The sequence below is a fragment of the Alligator mississippiensis genome, chromosome 3, assembly GCF_030867095.1.
Source record: "Alligator mississippiensis isolate rAllMis1 chromosome 3, rAllMis1, whole genome shotgun sequence".
NCBI lineage: Eukaryota > Metazoa > Chordata > Crocodylia > Alligatoridae > Alligator > Alligator mississippiensis.
The window spans coordinates 40,552,278-40,575,660 of NC_081826.1; the positions used below are offsets into that span (position 1 = coordinate 40,552,278).

The 23,383-nt window shown below is 40.4% G+C and overlaps 1 protein-coding gene across 1 annotated transcript in view; it reads left to right on the forward strand.

The window, feature by feature from the left end:
* NIPAL2 (NIPA like domain containing 2) overlaps nucleotides 1–23,383 on the forward strand; it is a 69,524-nt gene that overhangs the window by 28,784 nt on the left and 17,357 nt on the right. The window contains exons 3-6 of the mRNA XM_006273238.3: nucleotides 379–550; nucleotides 11,361–11,420; nucleotides 13,352–13,473; nucleotides 20,386–20,482. Coding sequence (XP_006273300.1) covers nucleotides 379–550; nucleotides 11,361–11,420; nucleotides 13,352–13,473; nucleotides 20,386–20,482 — 451 coding nt within the window. The remainder of the gene's footprint in view (nucleotides 1–378; nucleotides 551–11,360; nucleotides 11,421–13,351; nucleotides 13,474–20,385; nucleotides 20,483–23,383) is intronic.

Genomic DNA, 23,383 nt, shown 5'->3' on the forward strand with positions numbered 1-23,383 from the left:
ACCACTAGGGTACCCTGGGAAATATGGGGTTTGGTTTTTTTTGAAAAATCCATATTTTGAGATAACATCAGAGGTTTGTAGTGCTGCCCATAGTTTTTATATATAAACTTCAGAGACCCTTGATATTTTTTTCAGGTGGATTTTAGTTGTCTGAGTTTTCCATTGTTTCAGCAGGGTTAAGAAAGCATAAAGCAGAAGCCACATCGTATTAGTATCAAGCAGTATTTCTACAAGATCAAACTGAAACTAATTAAAAAAGAAAACTTTGACATACCTGGAATTTGAAGTTGACAGCACCCCTAATTATTCAAATTTCATTCTATATAAGAACACAATGGAAGTCTCTTTAATTGCTGCTACTAATAATTAATTTTCTAGAAATATGCTCATCTCCGACTGGTGTGCCTGGCAGCTCAAAAGACTTACTACACAAGCAAGCTATGGTGGAGTGGAATTATCCTCATGGGAGCTGGAGAGCTGGGGAATTTTGCAGCTTATGGATTTGCACCAGCCACCCTTGTTGCTCCATTAGGATGTGTGTCTGTCATAGGTGAGATGGTTTTTCCTATTTTTTTTATGGCGATATTTTAGTAAATGTATTCAAAATGATTGTAAGAAAACTATTAGAAGAACTGCAGAGAGAGGAGGAAACTGTCAGGGGAGGGATTGGTGAAGTTAACAATTTGAAAGTGAATGATTCATACAATTAGGAAGGTGACATTTTAAAATAAACCCTGTACTCAACACACACAAAATCTCTAATAATCTGCTATTGCTTGTCTTGTACTGCAGCATGTAGTAATGGCAGGTTACCAATCCCCAATGCTTTGAATTACCCGTTCTAGACTCTGCTCTCAATAGATATCCACCCATTGACTCCAGTGCATTTGGATTGTTCCGTGGTATTTAAATACTTCTGGATCTTTATCTGTGCTGCTCAGTCACTCATCACTGTAGTATAAAAGACCTTTTCCTGGTCTCACTGACCCATCACCATCTTCCATGATAACTTAAGCCTTGTCTCCATACACGCTTCTTCTGGAACTCCCTTTCCATCTTCCCTGTGGTTTGCAGGCACCTCCCTGCCTAAGCCTTGTAGAGTTGCACTTCAAAGCTTAGGCAGTGCTGAGTGACTTCTCTGGGCCAACACATCTGAGTTAATTTGCTGATAAATGCAAGTATAAGCCTGAAATAATTATACTATCATCAGATCAGTGTCTTTAATTCACACTCTCCTTGGAAGTTGATTAAGTGTACATAAATTGTTCTACCTCTTCTGATAGGAACATGTGATATTAAAGAGACTTGGATAATTCCAGAACCTTTGGTTTGTTGTGGGACTCTACCAATACTGAAGTCCTTTTCCTTCATAGAGCACATGTATAAAACCTTAGACTAATCAATTTACAACTTAGGGCATATTTTATCTTGTACTTTATTTGGATATCTGTATTATTAATACCTTTACTGGATAGAAACAATTGGGTTAATATCAATTAGGGTGAGTTGATTTATTTTATGAGGCACTTCTTTTAAAATGTTGCTGCAGCTTTACCAGTGGAAGTGACAATAGATAGGACAGGGTAGCACAGAAGCTGTAGAGATAGGAAGTCACTGGGTCAGCTGCATCCCTTAAATAATGACATTTCCCAAAGAAGATTGACATGTGCAGTGCTGGTGTATCATGATGGTTCTCCATATCCTGGAATTCATTCTGACACCATGGCAGTGTATTTTCATGGTCTGTCGGTACCTACCAGCTGTCCACTGGGACCTGAAAATGATACTGCTTCCTGAAATATTTATTCAGCAATGGTGAGTTTTCTTCCCTGCAGACTGGCTGTCTGTAGCAGTTCTGTGTGTGTTTGTATCATCAAATAAGTGAGAAGAAAAGGAGCTGGCAGTTTACTGTATCCTTCACTTTTTAAAATAGTCCAGAATTTTGGCATCACATACAAAGCTATTGCAGTTATGCATCAGAATCCATGGCCCTTGAAATATTTCTTACAGGAAGAAATTAAATAGTTACCTGGAGATCAGACAATATGTTGGTGCGATGTCTCCATATGTGATCTATAACTTGTAAATCTTACCCGTTTCATGTGTCTCTGAACACAAAAGGATATGGTAAAGACCAAAATCAATATTAACTATTATCTGTAATATTACCTAAGGGTTTGTTTGTTTTTTTAACTTTTCATCTCTTTATTTTTTTTCTGTTTGCTCCATGCCTTGCATTCAGCTGGGACAACAAAACTGCCCTGCTCAGAAATGGATTGTCTACATTAAAAATGTCATTATTGCTTCTCCCCCTCTTCCTACCCTGAAGATGTATGAAAATATTTCCATAAGTATTATGGTTTGTCAGTGTCCTACCTCCCACTCTCTTTTTAACTGAACTAAAAATTTTGCTACAAAATATTATGAAAATTCCTTCAGTATTTCATATGCCATTCCCTCATACCCAGTCCAAGTATTATTTTCCTAGACTAAGCAATTTGGAAGTATTAATATATATTAACCAGCAGATACATTTACTTTGCAATGCTGTAGCTTCTTCTGCCTGACCTCCCAGTACTTAGTCTGAGGACAAGCAGATTTTTAGTTGGATAACCACTTAACTACATTACAGGAGGGATGCAAACAGATGGCGGCACAAGTTGCAAAATTTTGATGGCGGCACAAGTTGCAAGCAAACAGATGCCCTTGCCCCTTGTCATGCTCCAAGTGCCCAAAAAAGTTGCTGTGACCAAAGGTAGTCACAGTTTGTGATGCCTTAAATGGGACAACATCTGTTTGACTATTGCATGCCCTGGGAATCCCCCATCAAGGGGGTGTGGCTTCTGGGGCCGCCCACACATCCCTGCACAGATGATCCCACTCCAAAAATGACATCTGTTTACACCCAAGGGAAAATTAACTGGAAACATCAAGAAAGAGGAAATAGCCAAATTCAGTGCACTGAGGAAATCATCACGTTCAGTTATACTTCCTACCACCAGATGCTTTCTCCCTTATCTCATTTTCTTTATTAAAATTACTGCCAGGGGAACAATATTTTGTGAATGTTAGGATCGCCTTTGGATCAGTGACAAACTGATCAAGTCAAACACTATCTTCTGTTTACAGCTGAGCAAATGGTAATGTAGGTCTTCCAATTTCACAGTTTGAGAAATATTTTTCACATAAAATTGTAGTCTCTTCTGCAGGAGGAGGAGATTTTATACTGGAACTTTTGTCTTGTGCTGAAGTTGAATATGTTCCTTCACCTTCATAGATCACAGTCAAGTTAAGGTTGCAAAATTTAGCAGAATTTTGTTTAAGGAAAATTTTGTCTGAAGTTTGTTTTGAATGCACAAAACAGCCTTAATTCTGGAGCCCAGATTTTCTAAATATTTTTGGTGTCTGCTAAATAATGTCTTATATTTCTGTAGTATATATAATGGGCCTGTTCCCAGGACTGGATCCCCTGTATGTATCATTGCATATCCTGCAGTACAGATTCTGCAGTTATACTGATCTGGTTATTTTAATCATGGTCAAACAGTGAAAAGCATATGTCTTGATTCTCACAGATGATGACTTTAATGAACCTCTTGGAGGCACCCACTGCTATAGGTCAACAGTAGTAGATTAATCCAAAATAACCATATTTTTAATTATATATTATTTTTGTGCTTTTGAAATGATGTGAGCTCCTGCATTTGTTCAGGGTTTTAAATAGTTTGAAAAGGCAAAGTCAGATTTTCTCTTCTGCAGAGAAGAAATCAATGAATATCTAAGGAACAACTAATGAGTAATGCCATATTTTCTTGCATATAACATGTATCTTTTCCTCCAAAATTGCTCCCCCCCACCCTCCTGAATTGAGGTGCATGTGTTAAGTGGGGAAGCTGTGTTTCTGCCTCAGATAGAAGCACCCTGCTTTGATTTCTGCTCCACAGTGCAGCATCTGTTGCATTACTATGCGGGTAGCTGAGAAAGTAAGTTGATTTAAGGGTTCATTGTTCTTCATTCCAGAGGTGTTAATGATCATCTCTCCTTTTAAAGAGCCTTGATATTCCACTAATCAAGCTAACATTTTTAGGGCAATTTTGCTGCTTGCTAGCTGTTTCTGATCTCTCTCCTCCTACTTCACATCTCTGGAGATTCTTTAGGTCTTTTCAAAATCATAGATCCACCCATGGAGAACAATCTTTAAAAGCAAATAGGATTTGAGCTTTAGTTAAGCAGGAAAGGGAGGGTGAGTCAGCTGAAGATTAGGCTCTGATTCTACTCTATACAGCCATAACTCTGAAAAAAAATCTTTTTTTCTTCTTCATTCTCTTGTTCAAAAAACAGGTGCATTCAGGAGTGTGTTATACTGGAGAACATACAACATACAACTGATGTGATCTTTAAAGACTTTTTAATATTTAAAATTTTAAAATTTTAAGAAGTGTTTTAAGTCATTCTTCTTTTCTCTTTTTGTTTATCATTTGTGCCTGCAAAATTAAAGATGACCTATAGTATCTGAGACCTTATCTTATATAGCCTTTATCATTACATGCAGAATTCCTTTCAGCACACAATCCTGCTAGGGTGACACTGTCTGTAGTTTCATAGATCTTTTCCCAAATGATTTTTGGATCAAAATATTGCCTCTGTTTGAATACGAGTACAGCTAGAGAACAGTGCTTTTATAGAATATCTAGTACATAGGCCCCCCCTTCTGAGAATATGAGCTCCTAAGAAATGTATTAGTGAACAGCAGCTCTTAAATACTTTCCAGAAAGTTAATTTCAGATCATTTCTTGAAATGCATGTCGTGCCAATGAATGCCATGGCTTTCAAGTTTCTCTCCTGTCTTGTTAAAATGTGTGTGTATGTGTAAGAGAGAGTGAGTTGGGCCAGCTGTAGAGTTTTCTCTTTTGCTATCAACTCTCTGATCATTGGGTTATTTTTTAATTGTAAATATAGAAACTAAGATTGGAAGAGTATTTTATAACATCTTATCCGCTGACTTTCCAGTTCTGCATCTGCCATATGTTTGAAATGGCCCAACTTCAGCATGCAATATTGATAAACATGCCTTCATTTGAATGCCTTGGTTCTGTAACTCCTTCCTTCCCTTTGTATTCATTACATTGGTAATATCTATCTTGTTTGCCAAGAGGAGGCTTGAGTAGTCCATTAACTATTGTCTATTTGTTTGCATGTTTAGCTTCTTGGCACACCTAGCCTGTAGTTTAATTCTGTGATATAGGCTGTCATGATTCTACTTTATCCCCTTTCAAAATTCTCTCCTTTATATGAAGTATATTAACATATGCCAGGAGATGGGCTCTAAGGTTCTATCAAATTTATCTAGACAAGTGCTTGGAAGAACACTCATTATCCCACTCTCAGACCTCCCACCAACATAAACCATAATAGATAAGCAGTCTAATTATTTTTCCCCACTTATCTTTCCTTTCATACAGGGTGCACCTACACATACAATTAATTCAAAGCAACAAACTCCAGAGCAGTTTGAGCTGGAGTAAACTACTACAAGGCACAGCATCTACATGTGCACCTGAGACAGTAGCAATTTGAGTCAGGGTGGAGCAGTTTGTTAGGGATGCTCGTGCCCTGCTCTGCTCCCGGCTCCAGGTGGCAGTGTTGGGTGGTGAAGAATCTCGTTAGGGTACAAGAGTGCTGAAAGTGTGGAGCTGTGAGGTTATGCAACAGGCAGGAGTCTGGCTCCCTGCTTGGGTTGGCTGGGTGCAATTTACATCTGCAGTCAGCATCTACGCAGGCATTTAATTGCAGTTAATTACTTTTCCATAAGATAATTCTGTCCCTGACAGTAATATCTTGCAGTGGTGTTAATTTACTGTGGCCTAATACTGTCACACATGTAGAAGGTGACACTTTACTCTGCAGTTAATTAGTGTACTGGTCTATAGTAAAGTGCATGTATAGACACAGCCACAGTCACCCAGAAGAGAGACTGTATCTAAGCTCCATGTCAGATGATTTGGATTCAGGTCTTGTTTATTTAAAAAAAACAAACAGAACTAACACATTCACTGAAGACATTTGGATCTGCTGCCGTGCTTGAAATTACTGTGTTTACTCGAATATAAGATGAGGTTTGTCTTGCATTTGCATACAAGGACACTTTATTAAATACATTGTCTATCATTAAACTAGTACCAAAAGCAGCATGTGCTCAGTAATGGAAACCAACTATGAAATTGATTAAATGTAGCCAACACTGAGCATAACTATATAACACATGGCCCATATCGGGCAAACATACCGAGGAGAACCATTATGTTTTTTCTTTTGTGAGGCCCTTAAAAAAAAACAAACCAAAAAACAGGCATTTGCAGGAACAAGCACAGGGCCTGGAGGTACTGCAATACTAGGCTGACTTCTCCAAGTGCAGAACAAGCTCCAAAAATGCTAATGGGCACCTTTTATTTTGGCCCTTAAAAAAAAAAATCCAAGCAGGTGTTCCCTCTGTAGGGAACTGCCACCAGGCCTGGAGGTCCTACAATATAAAGCTAGTACCCAGGAGGGCCAGAGCCAGCCTTGACCCCTTCCTCTTAGTGCCCAAAATGCTACATTTGAGATATATATATTTGCAAAAAATGCTGCAACTTTTTTTGTAAAAATATATGATTATACATATAAAAATATATCCTGCTGTATCTCAGAAAAGAGATGCACAGAACCAGACAATGGTAATACTAGAAAATTTAGCATCTGCCTTAGCTAATTTATATATCACCTCTCTTTTCTTCACTGTGTAGCATTCAGAAAAAGAAGTATTTCAAGTATTTATTTCAGTGGACTGAAATTTGTATGCTGCAGTAGTACACTGACAATGAATACAAAACAGCCTATATTACACTGATGCATTAGAAGACAAGATGTTTTCAAGAAAACAAGCTCCTGAATTAAGCCGTTTTTGCTTTTGCAGCAAATAGTTTCACTTAGCATAACACTGATATTGGAGCAAGTCCTAAGCCTTTCAGTGCAATAATAATAATGTTTTAGAAAATGAGTTCTGGGTTTTGCATTGTGGCAATGGGGAACACCTGCAGGGGTTGGAGGCACCAGGGGCAGATCCTGATGCTCCCGAAGAAGGGAATGGGGACACCGACGCCACAGAAAACTTACCTTCATGGCAGGCTGGGGTGGAGAAAAAGCCATGTGAGCTGGCATTCCACCGGCTCTTCAAACGGCTGTCGATCAAGCTGGGTGGTGGCCAGCTGATGACATCAGCTGGGCCCGCCACTGCGGGAGATTCAGAAACCTCTCCAGAAGCCAGGTCAGGGGTGGGAAGCCAGCTGGTGAGACACTGGGCACACCAAGACCTGGCGTGCCAGCACGAACAAGCCCTACAACCCTGCCCCATGGCAGAGGGGCGAGGGCAGGAGCTGGTACTTGGCCGGGACTTCACAAACTTTGGCCCCAGAGCAATAGAGGCTCGAGGTCAGTGATTCTCCTTAAGAGAAATGACTGGCCTTATCTACCCCAGCCCTGAGTCCTGCATCTCAGGCCTCTGGGTTGGCATAGGGATTGGGCAGGCTGAACTCCTAAGCCTGTGCCCCATCCACAGCTGAGGAGGTGGACGCCCCTCAGGGCAATGCATGAGTCGTAGCCCAGAGTTGGTGCGGCAACACAAGGATCCATGTGGCTGGTGAGTGGATAGGGTGTAGGGGAGGTGGAGCCCCAAGACCAAGCACAGCGAACCCATGACTATCCCATCTTCAGGTCAGGGGGAAGGAACACCACTGAGCCCCACCTTTTACAGTTCCATTAAGTTGTGACAGGTGAGTTGGGGGCCCAGACCACAGAGTGGGAACATATTCACAGCACCAGCTGAGGGTGCCACATGTATGCATGCCAAAATGGGCTTGAGCTTCCATTTTCTCCTTGGCTTGTGTAGGTAGCTGCTATTAACATCTGTTTCAGAGTAGGTCTAAGATTCTATCAGATATTGGTGTTTTTTTTAACCAAATCATTGAGATATTGCTTTATCTGAGCCTACATCTATCAAGTGCTAAATATTATGGCAAAAATTTTAGAAGTGCTGAAGTCCAGGCTTAGCTAGCAAAGTCCCATTAGCTTTCAGTGGGATTTCAGATCCTTTGGCACTTTTGAAAATTTGTCTTTAGGCAGCTAAAGACCTGGCCTGTGGCCCGAAAAGCATTCAAACTAAGGGCCCAAACCTAATTACACCCCTGTTTGTGTGGTATGGTCCAACTTAATGATTAGAAAATCACAATATTTAGAGCAGGAAGATGCTTCCAGATGGTGGCTGGACTTTAGGGGTCTGACTCTCAACTCAATAAAACCAACCCTCTTCAAGGACTTCTACAGCTGAGTAGATCAAACAATGCAGTGATGGCTCCAATTAATGTATTTCTGACTAACAGTAGCCCCAGCTTAGCTTAGTTCATTATTGCTCAGTTGAGTTTAATGTGTTGATGCTTTAAGGGCATGTCTATATGTGATACTATGTCACCATAGTGATGCATTACGGAGATGAAGCATCCATGGGTGTCTGCATGTGACCAGCAGCCACTTTGCCATAGTGGTGCACTCCCTGTTATAACGCACTATGATGACTAAGTAGCTGCTAAAAATAACTGTGCACCTTACATACAGCACAGTACAGGTGGTTACAGTGCCATGCTTTAGCACTCCCAAAAGGAAGTACTAAACCATGGCACAGTAACAATGTCACCATAGGGCAATGTGTAGATGCGCCCTAAATGCTTTATCTCCCTGACCAAGAATAATGATGGAGAAGGGGGAGGGAATGTAAGTATGGAGGATGTTGAACACATGCTCTATTGCAGAGGGGAGGAAGGGAAACTTGGGGGATCTGGTGTGTGAAGAATGAAGCACTCAAAGACCCACAAATAGGAGAAAAGGGCCATGTATAATGGGGTACACACACAGTCCTGGGAATGGAGGACAGCTTGAAGGGCCCTACTATAAGGGGCATAGGAGAATGGGGTGCACACTTAATCCCTGTCATGGAGAGAACTAGAAAAGGGATACACATAAAGCTTCTGTAAGTGGGCAAAAATGTGGAACCCTGACACGGAATCTCTGCTATTGGAGTGGAATTCTGTACAGAAAGTCCCTGACATTGAAGAGGAAGGATGGTCATGTACAGGTAGCTTGTGGGGTGCTTTTGCAACATTAAAATCTGCAATGGAAGAATGTAAGGAGCCCCTGGTGTGTGCAATAACCCAGTTTACAAAAACAATTATATCTGTTTCTGCTGGTCTAATCTGGCCTAGTTTTGGAGATGTAGGGTTGACATGGACCATGTTTTCAAACTTTTCCCCTGTCTCTATTGAAGCTGAGATTGTCACAGTCCTTTGACTCCTGTAACTATGGCTTTAACCAAGCCACCAATATTGTAAGATTCACAATAGCATTATGAGAGCTGGCAGCACTGGACTTTTGCAGGTGGTACTCAGCATCTTCCAGGGCCAAGTCTTATATCTTTCCTTCTCTAGTGTAATGTATTCAACAACCTTTATGACAAGAGCATAGGCTAAAAAAATGTCTTATTACTGAGGCATCATTTCATTAAGCTTTGGTTCTTTGTTGTTATAGCAACTGTCTAGATAGGTGGCCTGATACGGAATTTGTAAGAGCTGTGACTGCAGAAAAATAGAGCAGTAATTTAGTTTCTACTCTAACTCGGTTCGCTTTTATTCCCTTCTCTTTTTTTTTTTTTTTTAGTTAAATGGCTCTGTTTTTGCAAGGTGTTGCTTAGATACCAATGTCTTTTACTCAACAAAGCAGTCATCTTAATGTTGGACAAGGAAAACTTTATCACTTATGTAGGTAAAGCTATGAGATGCACTCTCACAAATAGTTCCACTTTATTGGTAACAGTAATTTAGGTAGAGTTCTCTATAACTCTTTATATCATATATATCTAAGCTGCTTAGAAAAGAAATACAATATATTTCTGAGGGTGTGGACAGACAGATAAACTATACCAGAGAGTCGACTAACTGTATACTAGCTTCTCCTGGTAACTCTTTCCTGTGTGTGCTTTGACATTTGGTAAGTGGAAGCTAAACTGGGGAAGCTTATCCCTGGATAAAACAGAGTTAAATTACCATGATTTAGCTACACGAGACAGTTATTACTGTAGAGTAGGTAATGTGCTAGCCCCTCTTTTGCCTTTAACTTAATGCTGTTCGTTCATCTGTCCATTCATTTTGGGAGATTTTCTCCTGATTGGACAAGTATGAAAGTCCTGCCAAACACTATCTGTAGTTCGTTCTGTGTATCCACTGATGTGAAATGCTTTACAAAGCTCAGAACACATCAGATGGCTTGGTACACATGGAGTTACGGAGAGAGAGTAAGCAGAAAAAAAGTTAAATTACTTTTTTCAGGAATCACACCAGGTGTTTCTAGCATAGGCAGGAGAAGACTGAAACAGCATCCTTGGCTTTAGGAACAAGGCCATCCAGATATCTCTCCTTCTTAGGATATCCAAGTGAGCCTAACAGTTAAGACTCCTCTCTGAAAGTCTCGTTGTCCCTCTCGTGCTCTCTCTCTCACACGCACACACATCCTTTCCTTCAGTCAGAACATTCCAGACTCGCTTTCTCTCCTGCTTCTATAGGCCCAAATCCCCAGTGTGTCCTCCAATGGACCCCCCCCACCACCACCCCACCTCACCCTCTCCCTCACCCCCAGCTGACTCCCAGGACCTAGTGCCCAGGCAGCCCCCCTCCAAACACACCCTCCATACACCCCCATCACCCTGGCCCCAAGCTGTCATTGCCCCATGACTTGGCCCCATGATCCCAGCCTCGCCCACCCATCCCACTCCTGAACACTGTTCCCTGCCCACCCAGAGACCCATAGTGAATTTGGCGAGTTGGTGTGTGTGTGTGTGTGTGGGGGGGGGGGGATGGGATGGTGTTGACCCAACTCACAACAGCTCATCAAAACTCCCTATGTGGCCATTGGGCCCAAATAATTGTCCATCCCGGTCCTCATTAAAGCAGCACACAAAATGAGGGCGGAGCAGCCCTTACACCAGGATTGGACAGGTGGTACCGTTGGAAAAGAATTCTGCTCTGTTATACCAGTAAAAAAGGGAGACTTCTCCGAAGTCAGTGGAGGTTTAATCTGAATATATAACTTATACCACTGTAACAGCTTTGATTCAGATGGCCCTGCTCCCAGTTCCTTCATACTACCAGGACACCTCAGTGAACTGTCAGGCAGAACAGCAACCTTGATAGATTTTTTTATTCCTTACCAAGATCAGATCCAGTACTTATAAAGCATTATATAATTTATGACATATGTGAGACATGCTTTTTCTTTTTCAGGTAGTGCATTTATTTCAGTCTTGTTCCTAAAAGAAACCATGAGGGCTGCTGATATATTGGGTAAGTAAGCAGTTGCTAACATAAGCATGTGTGGTACCATATGCTTAGCAAGCTGTAACCCTCCAATTCCTCTCCTTCAGCACTCCCACTTCCACCGTCCAAACGTTTCAAGACATATACAGTACTTTCAAAATTGGGCACAAGTGACAAGAAAGACAATTGTATTTACATCTGAATATGAGAGTGATGTAAAATCTTTTGCACTTGCAGCTATAACTTAACATATATATATATATGGATTATCTTAAATTTATTTTTGTTGCCTATTTTTAACTCAGGGATAATTAGTTTTACATTTGTGAACTCAAGGAAATTTCAGGAGAAAAGACAAGGCGATCTAACGAACTATTCATTTAAATTAAAAGATTTTCACTGCAGAGATATTACATAAAGCAAGTTCAATTGAAAATGACAGTGCCTACTCTTTTGGTACAAATTTAGTCACTTCAAAGAGCAGATGATCATGTTGTCAAATGCTTTATCAGGAAACATGATCTTTGCTGTAAAAGCAAGTAGGCTTTCTGGCTACATTGTTGTATATCACAATGATCTTGCTCAAGCATTTTAACAGAAAGACAAGCAGGTTTCAGGTTTTGTCTTTTAAACCATGCTCTTGTGGGCAGGCTACGAACAGGGCCATTGTGCCGTCTGTTTTTTTGTGGGGGACCACATGGCTAAGCTGATCAGGATTTATTCTGTCATGTGATAAGAGTGCCACAGCTGTTCTTGTGAACATTTTGGAGAAAGATGCTTGGTCCCATTCCAACAATCTTATAATATTTATTTATGTTTTGTATCCAAGTCTGCCAACTCAGCTGATACGCTGAGAATTCACCCCTCAACCAGTCACGTCTCCCCTCCCCCCTCCATCTTATGCATCACACATTGCTTTAACTAACGCCTAGCACTGATTTATTTTATTTCTGTGAGTTTGACTTTGCAAGGAGGATTTAACAATGTTGCTACATTCCATAGGAATGAGCTGTATAATGGGAAATATGGTGATGTTTTTGCAAGCACATAAATATAGAACAGTTCTGCTTTTCCAGAGAAGCTGTGTGCTATAACAGTGCCAACAATGTCCTCCTGATGTGCTTTGTTTTGTGTTCTTGAACCTCATGTTCCCTATTGATTTATTGATTTGCCAAGAATTTTTAAAGATTACTTCAAAAAAATTGATTAGCTAATATCATACCTAATCCAGTACAGTTTATGAGCTCAGGACCAGCCCCCTTGCATCTCCATACCTCTGTGCACATCTGTGTTTGTCAGCTGGCTGTCCACAGGGCAGAAGTTCCAGGCTTTTATTAAAAGCACAATAATGCAAGTTTGACCTTGAAAGGGGCCCCTACAACCAAATGACTGACTATCCTCTTGCATATCGACCTGTTATAAAACAATTTGTTGCTCTGTAAGTATCACAGGGAGTGGCTACAGGTCTGGTCTTGGAGTTGGAACGTATCTGTTGCACTGACTGTCTTAGTGACATCAGAGGAGTTGCACTGATTGACACCAACTGAAAATCTTGTCCTTTGTCTCAATAAACAGCCTATCATTTTAGTCATCGATGACTTGTGGGAACCAGCTGTAACTGTCAGAAACATGGGACATGATTCTCCTTTGTTTTGCTTTTGCTTAAAGTTAAGCCCACTTAAAGATGTCATGCAGAGTTAGGGACTTAATTCAGCACAGTGTAAAACTGTGCAGACAGTTTTGTCTGCATTCTGAAGGGATTCCTTGGAATTTGCCTGGAGTTTATTTTAAAATTGCATTAGTTAGGGCTCCAAATATGGGCCATCCAGTTACCTCATGATAGAGCTGATTCAGTGGACTTCATTTTATGCTAGGAATTCTTTTTAAATAGACCTAGAGGGTAAGTTAGACAATGGTTATGTGCATTGTCCATGTAACATGTGTTGTTTTTTTTAAAGGTGGAACTCTGACAATCGTAGGAACATATCTGTTGGTAACCTTTGCTCCAAATATAACCCAGGAGCTCACAGCAAGAAAAATACAGAACTACTTAGTTAGCTGGCAGTTCTTGATCTGTGTGGTGAGTTTTTTTGTGATTCTCTAAGTCAAAATATCTTGACTTTTTTTTCTTTTGCAAAGTAAGTCTCAGTGTCAAACTGCTACCCTTGCAACAAATTATTTTGAATGTACTAGTCATAGCCATATGCTGCAGATCAGCTCCTTGAAAGTTTTTCCCTTCTCTGTCTCTTGGGTTCAGCAGAGCCTGACAGCTCTACTGCCATGAATTGTTAATCAAAATTTGAATTTGAATTCAAATACCAAAATCCCCCTTTGATTAGAGCTGGAGTGTACAAAGCTTCAAAATCTACCCAAGTTCTTTGATGCATTCTAATTAGCTTCAGGAACAAGAGCAGAGTGAGTAGGAGGACTGTCTGCATCTCTCTCCAAAATGCAGAAAAATAGCTGCTTCCACTGGAAGTAGACTGTAATATGTAAGTTCCAGAAACCTAGACTTTTTTCCCTGGAAAGTGATTTACTAGGGTTATTATTGATGTTTGTACTTCACAATGCTCCACTTTCAATAGGAGGAGACTTCAGGATGCCTAGTTAAAACATTTGGAGCCTAACTAGCCCCCTGGGCTTACCCCATGGCCTCACCTATTCCCAGCCAGTTTGCTAGCTTACAAAACACAAGATGGGAGATCTGTAGATGGGACTATTGATTAATGATTAAGTACAAGACAACACTAAATAGCAGTTCCTTTTTTAACAATCTATCAAATGTGTATTTTCAACACCCTTGAAAGATGGTGATAAAGAACAGCAGAAGAGACTAGGAGTCTTTTTCCATACATCAAAATGTGTGTTTTTAATCATGCAGTAGAATTATTTCTTAGACCCTTTGTAGAGACTCAGTTGTACAAGGGGATGAGAGTGTTAAGGATTAAGTATCCTGTTTATAGCATTAAAATTGGGCCCTTCAATAGTTTTCAAAACCTGATGTTTTAAGGAATACCTTTTAAATAGCTTCCCCAAACTCTTAAAACAGCTTTTTAGGGATATTTGAGACATGAAATCCCTATTCCAATCCTGGTGTGACCACAAGTTTTAGAGAGTGACTCACTGTATCAAAATGTCAAGTGATAGTTCAGTGTTAATGAATTAACACATTTCTCACAATCAATAGGCTCTTTGGAAAGGGGCCACCCTCGGCTTCACGAGATTTAGGCCTTGATCCAGCAAAGCACTTAAGTGCATTCTTCAATGCCTTTCAGGGTGGGTGCCTGGAAGAAATTATAAGAGGATGGTAGGGAACCCCTGTGCCTTATTTAAAATAAATAAATAATAAATAAATAACCCTACCACATTGATTAGCTAACAGTTCATCTAATGCAGCTTATGTGTTGAGTAATCACCCACTTGTATCTGGATATCTTCACAGATGTTGGTGGGAAGGTTTGTCAGCTGGCAGCTAACACTATGTCTTGCCATGTACCCCTTGCCCTTAGTCATTCTGTTCCATTACCATGATGAGCTAGCTGTACCTTTTATTTCTTGCTCCCACTCTTGAGTTTGTCATCTTTCAAATTCACATGGCACTCAAGTCCAGAAGCTACCTCCCCACCCTTATTGTTCATGACTCCATTAATTCAGTGAGTCCACCAGTCTTGTCTTCTCCCTTGCTCTTCCAAATATCCAACATATGTCCTTTGATTCTATCGCCACTCATTGAGCTAGTAGACTTGTTACCTTTCAGAATTGGCTTTCATCTGTTTAGAGATTCCTATAGCTAAGGAAAGGAGAAGACTCAGGTTTTACTAAAGGATAAGCTAGCCATTCTAATCAAGCTTGGAAGTACCCAGGTGGCACAATGATGGGTGCTAATACAAATCCGAATATAAGTATTCTTCTAGGAACAGGAAGCTTTGCCACGTTATCTATTTGTAAATGCCTATCATAACTTGGGTGGTGTTTTATATAAACAACATAGGAAAAGTTGTAGCATTTCTAGGGTAAAGGTATTTAGAGGCAAGATGGTACAAGAGTTTTTAATAGGCAGATTTTTTAAAGGTAGCTACAGAGTGTAGTCTACTGAAAAATACAACAGGAAGTTGTTCCTTGTGAGAAGAAAATTGTCTCCATGTGACACCCACTGCTTTTGAGTTCTACGAAGGCAGAGTGACCTTTCCCCATGAAACAACTTTCGGGACTGAGTCCTGAGAGTCATGATTTGAGATTTTGCAGTAATGTTACCATGCTCAAACTAAAACTAAAATCCTAGTTTGCTTTTTTGCTTTTCGCTTATGTGACCTGCATAAGCCATCAATTATAGATGGAGCTCTTAGGTTTTCTTAACTATAACAGAAATCTAGTGAACATTTATTTGAGTAGTTAACATTTAGCACCTATGAAAGCAGGTTCAAAGCTTTTCAGCTTTTCCTGCACAATGCCTAAAGGAATGAGCATCTTTCTGATTGATGGTCCCTACATTGCCCAGAAAAGTAATCTTGGGAATTGTGGTATTCTGGCTAATACCTTCTGAGAGAGAGAGCTGTTGGTGTAATGGAAAACATGGTCATAAAAATAATGACAATAATGATGATGATGGCCTGATGTCTGTGAACAGACTTTTGTGTAGATTAGTTCTCATAATTATTTTCAGCAGGTAGAGTTCTTCCATGGCTTCTAAACAGAGAATCTGCACATGGATATGCTCCAAATATACCACATTGCTGATGTTTATGTTTAACATTAACTTAAATAACAGCAACAAAACACAAACATCTGCTTAAGCTTTTTCCTCAAGTTTGGCTGTTCCTAGGAATTTCCCTGCAGGACCTCATCTATTATAGCTCCTAACTCCTCCTACCTTATAAGAGGGATTACAGGGTCTTTCTAAGGTTTTAGCATAATATAAGATCCTTCTCCTAGCATGGATACTTCTGCACTTCAATACAATGTCAAGCACCTGTCAGCATGACTGAATGCAAGAGTCCTGAATACACAGGGTGGATTCACATTTCTTTAATATGACACTGGTTGCTCTTAAAAAGAAAGAGGCTGTAACAGGTTTATGTAATATCCCTTAGTGGTGGCAGGGAAAGCCCCCCCCCCTCCCCCCCCCATGAAATAAAATGAAATAAAATAAAATAAAATAAAATAAGAAGAGAGCTCCCTTGCTCAGCTTCCAGGTGTTAGATCACCAGCAGATAGTTGTTGGAATGCCCCTCTATAATAGCCAAGCCTTGAACTATCTTGGCGTAGGTTTAGCTCTGTGAATTGAAAGGTGAGTGTGATTTACTAGTACATATAGGGTGGTACTTCCTGTGAAACAGTGGTAGCACTTCAGTGTCTGTGTACAAGAGGTCATGCCCAAGGACTGTTGTGTTGATGAGCTTTGATGACAGGATGAAAGCTAGTGCTGCCCTTTCAGTTGAGGATGGTATCTTGTAATGGTGCTCAGATGATATAAAAAAGAGTCAGTACCTGAAATTCCCTTCCTACAATGAAGTGTCTTTATATAAGAAGCATATTCAAAGGGGCGTTCTTCCATTCTGCTGGCACATCATTATCAAAGCAGCATTTGTCACTGCTGTAGTCCCACAGTATGATGCATTCATCTTGAGTGAAAAGGTATTTTTGAGCCAATGGAAGAGATTGAAGTACTGCTGACTTTGATTGCTATCACCTGTTTCCCTCAACTAGCTGTCAGAGTTCATGACAGGAAGGGTGAGGTGAGATGATGTGTTTGTTAGGTCCCAGCATGAACTTTTTCACGTTTCATAATTTAAATATTACTCTTCATTGCACTGAAGAAAGCTGTGGTGACTCTGTTGAACCCAGCGGTCTTACATTAGTACGGAACTTGGGGAAAGAAGTGACAAATCAGGCCTATTTTCTATCGTATTTTAGCCTTCCCCTTTATCCAATTCGTTGTTGCATTTTGTTTGCTGCAGTGAGGAATAGCCTTGAAGAGAAATGTGTTGTCATCTGTAATGACAAATTGTGTAGATTGTTTAGACCAGAAAAGCACATTGAACAAATAGCTCTTACTATTTGTGTTTTTCATATTCAAAGTATTTTTAAATTATTTTAAAATAGATTTTGATATTTTTAGAGTGGAGGAAAAAAAATCTGGCACATTTGCAGTATGAATAATTATATTAGACTAAGTTATCTGTCCAGTGCTTTTGGGAGCAAAAAATGAGTATGGAGTCCCGTAGAAAAAAATGATTTAAGAAAATTGTGGTTTTTTAATATTTTCTAATTGTGTAATTTTTTTTTAGTTAATGTTGAACAGGATTTAGGTAAATTAGTTTTACAGATTACTGGTACAGTCTCTCTTTTTAACAAAAGTGAATGCTTTAAAACTGTAACCGCAACCACAGAATTGTCAGTCTGTGTGTAGATGTTTCATTAGTGCAACCAACAAGAATCCTTTTGGATTCCAACATTGCCTCTATGAGTCTGCTTGGGTCAGAGGTGAAACCACAGTTTAAAGAAGAAAATAAATGTGAGTGGAAAGCAGGAGAAGAAAACCAAAGGTTGATCTAGTGATCACTTTCATGGAAAAATATTGAGAATAACCACTGCAGAACTCAGATACCAAAGTGATAGACTACCATCTCTGTGCCTTCTTCCCTCCCTGCCCTAAATTGCTATCTACCCATGAACTCTGGGTCCCATAGAGGTGGTTGAGTATCCTTCTTCTGCTACTAGGATCTCCAGTATCATTTTTCTAAGACACCCCATCTTACATGGCCTGCCGAGCTTCCCACAGGATTCTCCAGCTCCAGCAGCTGCTGTGTTCTGTACATTAGGGATACCATGTGAGGGAATGAGGCTCTTGAAGTACCCTCACCTCAGTCTGAGGCTTTTTGTGATAGGTAGGAGAAAGACTTCCACCTGTAGGACTTTGGATTGGGCTGGCAGTGTGGGGCTCTCTTCCTTTTTGAGTGCAGTTTCTGCTCTGCTCAGCTACCTGGCCTTTAGCTTCTGGTGGTCTTCATAGCTGCCCCATGGAACGAGGGCAGTTGGCAGCACATACTATAACCAAAATGCTGTCAGATCAGGGTGCTCAATAACAGCACTATGAAGCCGTGAGTGGAAGGAAAAAAATCTGGGGGAAGAAGGTATCACTTTGATCACCAGCCTTCTGTAGTGGTTGCACCCATGTTTTAAGCCCCAAATTCCATAGTTACTCAATATGCGGAAACATCACCGATCTACATGGGAGTTCCTGCAGGATCGGGCCTGAGGGGCTTATAAGGTTCCCCGTATCTCAGATGCTGATGTTCTTAAGAAAAAAAGGTAGCTATGCTGTTTACCTTATACCACTGAAATAGATAGTGAGCAATGGGCTGCTTCTTTTTGAGAGTGAAGCTGGGAATCGGATCCAGAATATTCTATACAGCTCAGCAAACACAGTGTGGCTCCAGTCAGCTTGGTGCTTCCCTTAGCAGGCCACCTGAGGGCTGCTTTCATGTATGCTTGCTACTGATACCCTCAACCTGAATAAGGACACGTTGTGCCTGAAAGCTCATCTAGCCTCTCTCCAAATATACACTTGGTTCAATAAAAGCTATCACAAAAGAAAATGAATAGTCCCAAGTAGTCATTCCAGGGGCTGGCAATAAATGGGCCCTGAACATAGCCCCTGCACCTGTAGCAGGGAAGGGAATGGAGTAGGAGCATTAGAGCAATTACTGTATCAGTTGAATATTCCCTTTAGGGTCATGCTCCTTTGGCTGGTTAAACATGCTTTAGGCCAGCTTTGAATGTCTGGGATGCTACACAGACTGTCCTAATAGGGCCAGCATAGGCCCTAATGTCCTAATAGGCCCTAGTAGGGCCTATGCTTGCTGCATTTTTCACCCTTTGAATCTTGCCCTGGGAGAAAATGACAGTACATGCTTGTTTGTAGATGGGCTGCTGGTTACCTGCCAGATTCTGTTATTCCCAGGAGCCATTTCATTCACTGCCCATTCTTTCTGAGTGAAGTTTTATGTTGACGTCACCTGTTTATGCTACACCACAAAAAAACACATTTTATTCTTGAATCATTTTTTCTACTGGACTCCATACTCATCTTTTGCTCCCAAAGGCACTGGACAGATAACCCTGTAGCTGATAATAGCTAGGCTGTTTTGTGCAGTTGATAATATAGAAATATCTCTGTACTGGCAAGAGAACAAGAGTTAGTATGGGAATCTCTAAGAGATTCACATTAATAGCAAAGCTAGTAAATTTAACTGTCAGTCTGGAAGATGGGAATGATATTCAGGGGAGCAAGTGTGGATTGTATACAGTGTAAAGATGCAGCAGCATCAAGACCCTGCAGGGCTGTCTCTGATAGTGCGTCATTGAGCTTTGCCAGTGTCCTTCCTGTCATGGAACCTTCTAACAGGTAGGTGGCTAGCAAGTGATTTGAAGATCATTGCACAGAATAAATACTTTCCCTCTTGATATAAGTGGCAGGAGGTTCAGAGAGGAAGATCACTAAAGTCCTGTTGAATGAGGAGGAAGAAAAGGGCAAAGTTGAAGGAAATAATGCAGTTGGATACTAGAATGATAGGCACTGTTGGAAAATCTGACTGATATACCATGATGTTCTTCTGTAGCATAGGGGAACCTGGGGATTACATATGATGGGTCTCTATATTTATTATTTCTAGCAAACATGGTACATTCACTGCCATGCAAAAGCAGTCTTTGTTTTAATCTTCTCAATACTGCCAACACAAATTGGTACTTAAAGAGATGGTAAATGGTTAAAGTTATCTTCCTTAAGAGCAGGAAAGATTTATGAGAACAATTATTTGATAACTTAGTTGACTGGAGATAAGGTTGTTTTTTAGTCAGAGATTCTTAATAAAGCAATCTGCCTTTGAACTGTTTGAACAGAGTAGATAAATGTGACATCTTAAAGAGTTCGAATGAAGCATTTATTATGTGGTTTAACAGCTCAACCTTTCTTCCCTTTTATTTCCAGATCTTGGAAATAATAACATTCTGCATTCTCCTGTATTTTTATAAAAGAAAAGATGTGAAGCACATTGTGGTTTTGTTAATGATGGTAGCGCTACTTGGTAAGAACATATTATTCTCTTTAATATTCCTGTCTCTCGCTTGATCACTCCTTGTCATTTGGTCCCCTTTGTTGGATTATTATTAGAACTGTTTTTAAAGTGGCAATTAGCAGGAGACTCCTTAGGCATTTTACTTGATTTCAGTGCAATCTCCTTATAAACATACTTCCTATGTTTATAGTTGGGATTCATCATTTTCACAGACTAGGTTTGCTTCTCTGAACCTGATTTGTGTGTGGATATTGTGCAAGGACTTTTTGTCTCTGCCATTTAAAGAAACCCTTTATCATTAGATCCCTGAAAGAGTGAAATACAGATTCTATGTGAAACTCCATATGGCTAAGAGGACTTTTGGTGATTGGGGCTAACTGAGGAAATCAGTAATTTTAATACAAAACCAGAAAAAGCCTCTTAAACTCTGTGTAGCTGAATGCAGCTCTGCAGTTCGATCGCTTGGGGCTTCCTCTCTGTATCCAGTTACACCCACCTACATACACATTTTTCCCCAAAACCAAAGTTCTAACAAACACAATATAGTTTATGTTGCTGCCTTTTCATATATGAAATAAGATCTAAGTGGGACACTGAAACGTGCCTAGAGTTTGCCATTGTCATCAATGAATGCCAGGGCCAGAAGCAATAAAGAGTTTGGAAGAGATTTTTTTTCCATAAGTTTTTATAAAAGGCAAATCTGATTCATTTTTGAGCAATATGATATAATGACACTTAAAACTCCTCTGGGTGGGTGTATGTGAGGGGTATGTCACCTTCCAAAGGATATGAAATATTTTGGAGGACATTTAAGTGTCTGATTCGGCCCCAGTGGAGCCAGTGACAGCATTCTCATAGACTTCTGTAGGTGCAAGTTTGAGCTCTAGATACATTATATAAGACCTACCTAGTATAGTCAGGACACTTCTGAAGAAAGAAAACTTGAGCAGAAAATGCCAATGTCAAAAGCTCCAAATGTCCCGCAGGATCCTTCAGTTTTAAAGAACTTTTGCTGATTCACATGCAGCCTGCCATCAGAATCCTGACTGATGTCCCAGCAGGCTAATGGGGGCCTGGCCCTCCCAGTTCTTCAATTCTTTAACATCCCTGCCATGGGCTGAAAGAAGGCTTCCACAGTCTGGAGCTCTAAGACATCCCTCCTATGCTTGGATTTTCAGAGCCCCTGCTGTAGACCCAGGAATCTGTGTCTAACTTGGTTCCTGAACCCTTAAATTGAGGTCTACTAGGTTTGCCAGCATAGTGATACAAGCCTGGAAGACTTGAGGACCTTCTTGTAGCTCCAAGCTTTGCTGCAGAGAGACAAGGTTTCTCAAGGCTTCTGTCATGGGTCATAGGTCTGGGAGGCTTGAAGTCCTACACTGAACTTCTGGAGTTTGTGGTCCTGGGGAAGAGCCATCATATGGACTGCACCAGACTGGAAACTACAGAGCTTCCAGACTCTGGGGCTGGCTGGCTAGGGCTACATGAATCCTATAGCTCACTGGCCAGGAAATCAGGAAGTCCTGATATCCCTGGTCCTGGGGTATTCTGCATGGTGGGGCTGTTGGAAACCCTGGGAGCCTACTGCAGCTACAGACAATGACAAAAATGTCCCTTTCAGTCAGTAGCTGCCAGGGTCCTAGAAATTCATTTACTTTCAGAATTATCATGCATCAGTATTTACACAATAAAGTGATTTCAGAATTTCTCGGTCATGGGAAATTTTGAAGTATAGAATTTTACCTCAAGCCGGAAGTTATAGTTTTAGTCAGCTAAAATGGTAGTCATTTGCAATTCCCCACTGAAAACTTAGATTGGATTCGTCAACCTGTTCATTTGCCTCTCTGGCTAGCAGAGCCTGGGGGCACTGCTCTGGGGCCACAAGAGATGGCAAATTGCCTCAGAAGGTTCACTAGCATCCTTTTGGTTGACGGATATGTTAACAGACTTCAAAGAGTCTTGGCTGAAAGGATGATGGACAAGGCTGGCCTCTTTTGCAGGTTTTTATAGAAGCAGCCAAAGGGATCTTCAGTTTTCTGTCTTTAGCAAGGAGAATCCTTCCCCTAATGCCTGGAAAAGCATATCCCCAGGGAAAAGGTTTTATATATAAATAAAATTTAAAGGGACTTATTTAAGGAGGAGAAAAGCATGTGTTTAATAGGATAGAGGGAGATATAGAGTAAGATTTATGTTCATTGGGAAAGAAACACTGAGGTGATATTTACAAGAAATCTGAAAACATTTTGCTCGGTGCAGCTCTGGAAGTTGATTTGGTGAGAATCGCCTTACCTCATGTATACACTGGGAGTTACTGTATGCTTGGAAAAGGTTTCAGATTAAACTGGGATTTCAGAGCTTCCTGCTGGTTACAGCTGGACAGTGACATCATTGGTAACACTAGCTACATGGGGACCTGTTATCAGAGATAGCAAAACCATTTCACTCTGCTTTGTGGCTACTCTAATGAGATAAACTATTTCAATTTAACAACTGAAATACTGAAGCTAAAACTGAAATTCCTAAGGCTGTATAGAAACAGAAAGGAAACTGCCCTACCATTTTTGATAATACTATCATAACAAATATCTTCACCTTTCAGCAATCTAACCATCAGTTGGAAGGTCAGCACTACCAATTGTTACTTTAAAGTCTTATTTCCAAGTTAAGTCTCAGTTTTTACATGCTGCTCTCTAACAGACTGAGGTTACTGATTTTTTTTTTTTTTTAATCATCATCTCCCTAGTATGTGTGGGACCTGTTAAAGGCCAGAATATGATACCTTTTAATCACCTCAAATATTGCTTTTTTCTGGAATAATCCCATTGATTTCAGATACTACAGGGTGAGCAGTCTCTCCTAGAACTTGGTTCTGATAGTGAAGTTTGCATGTGCAGGGGGCCACCACAAAGC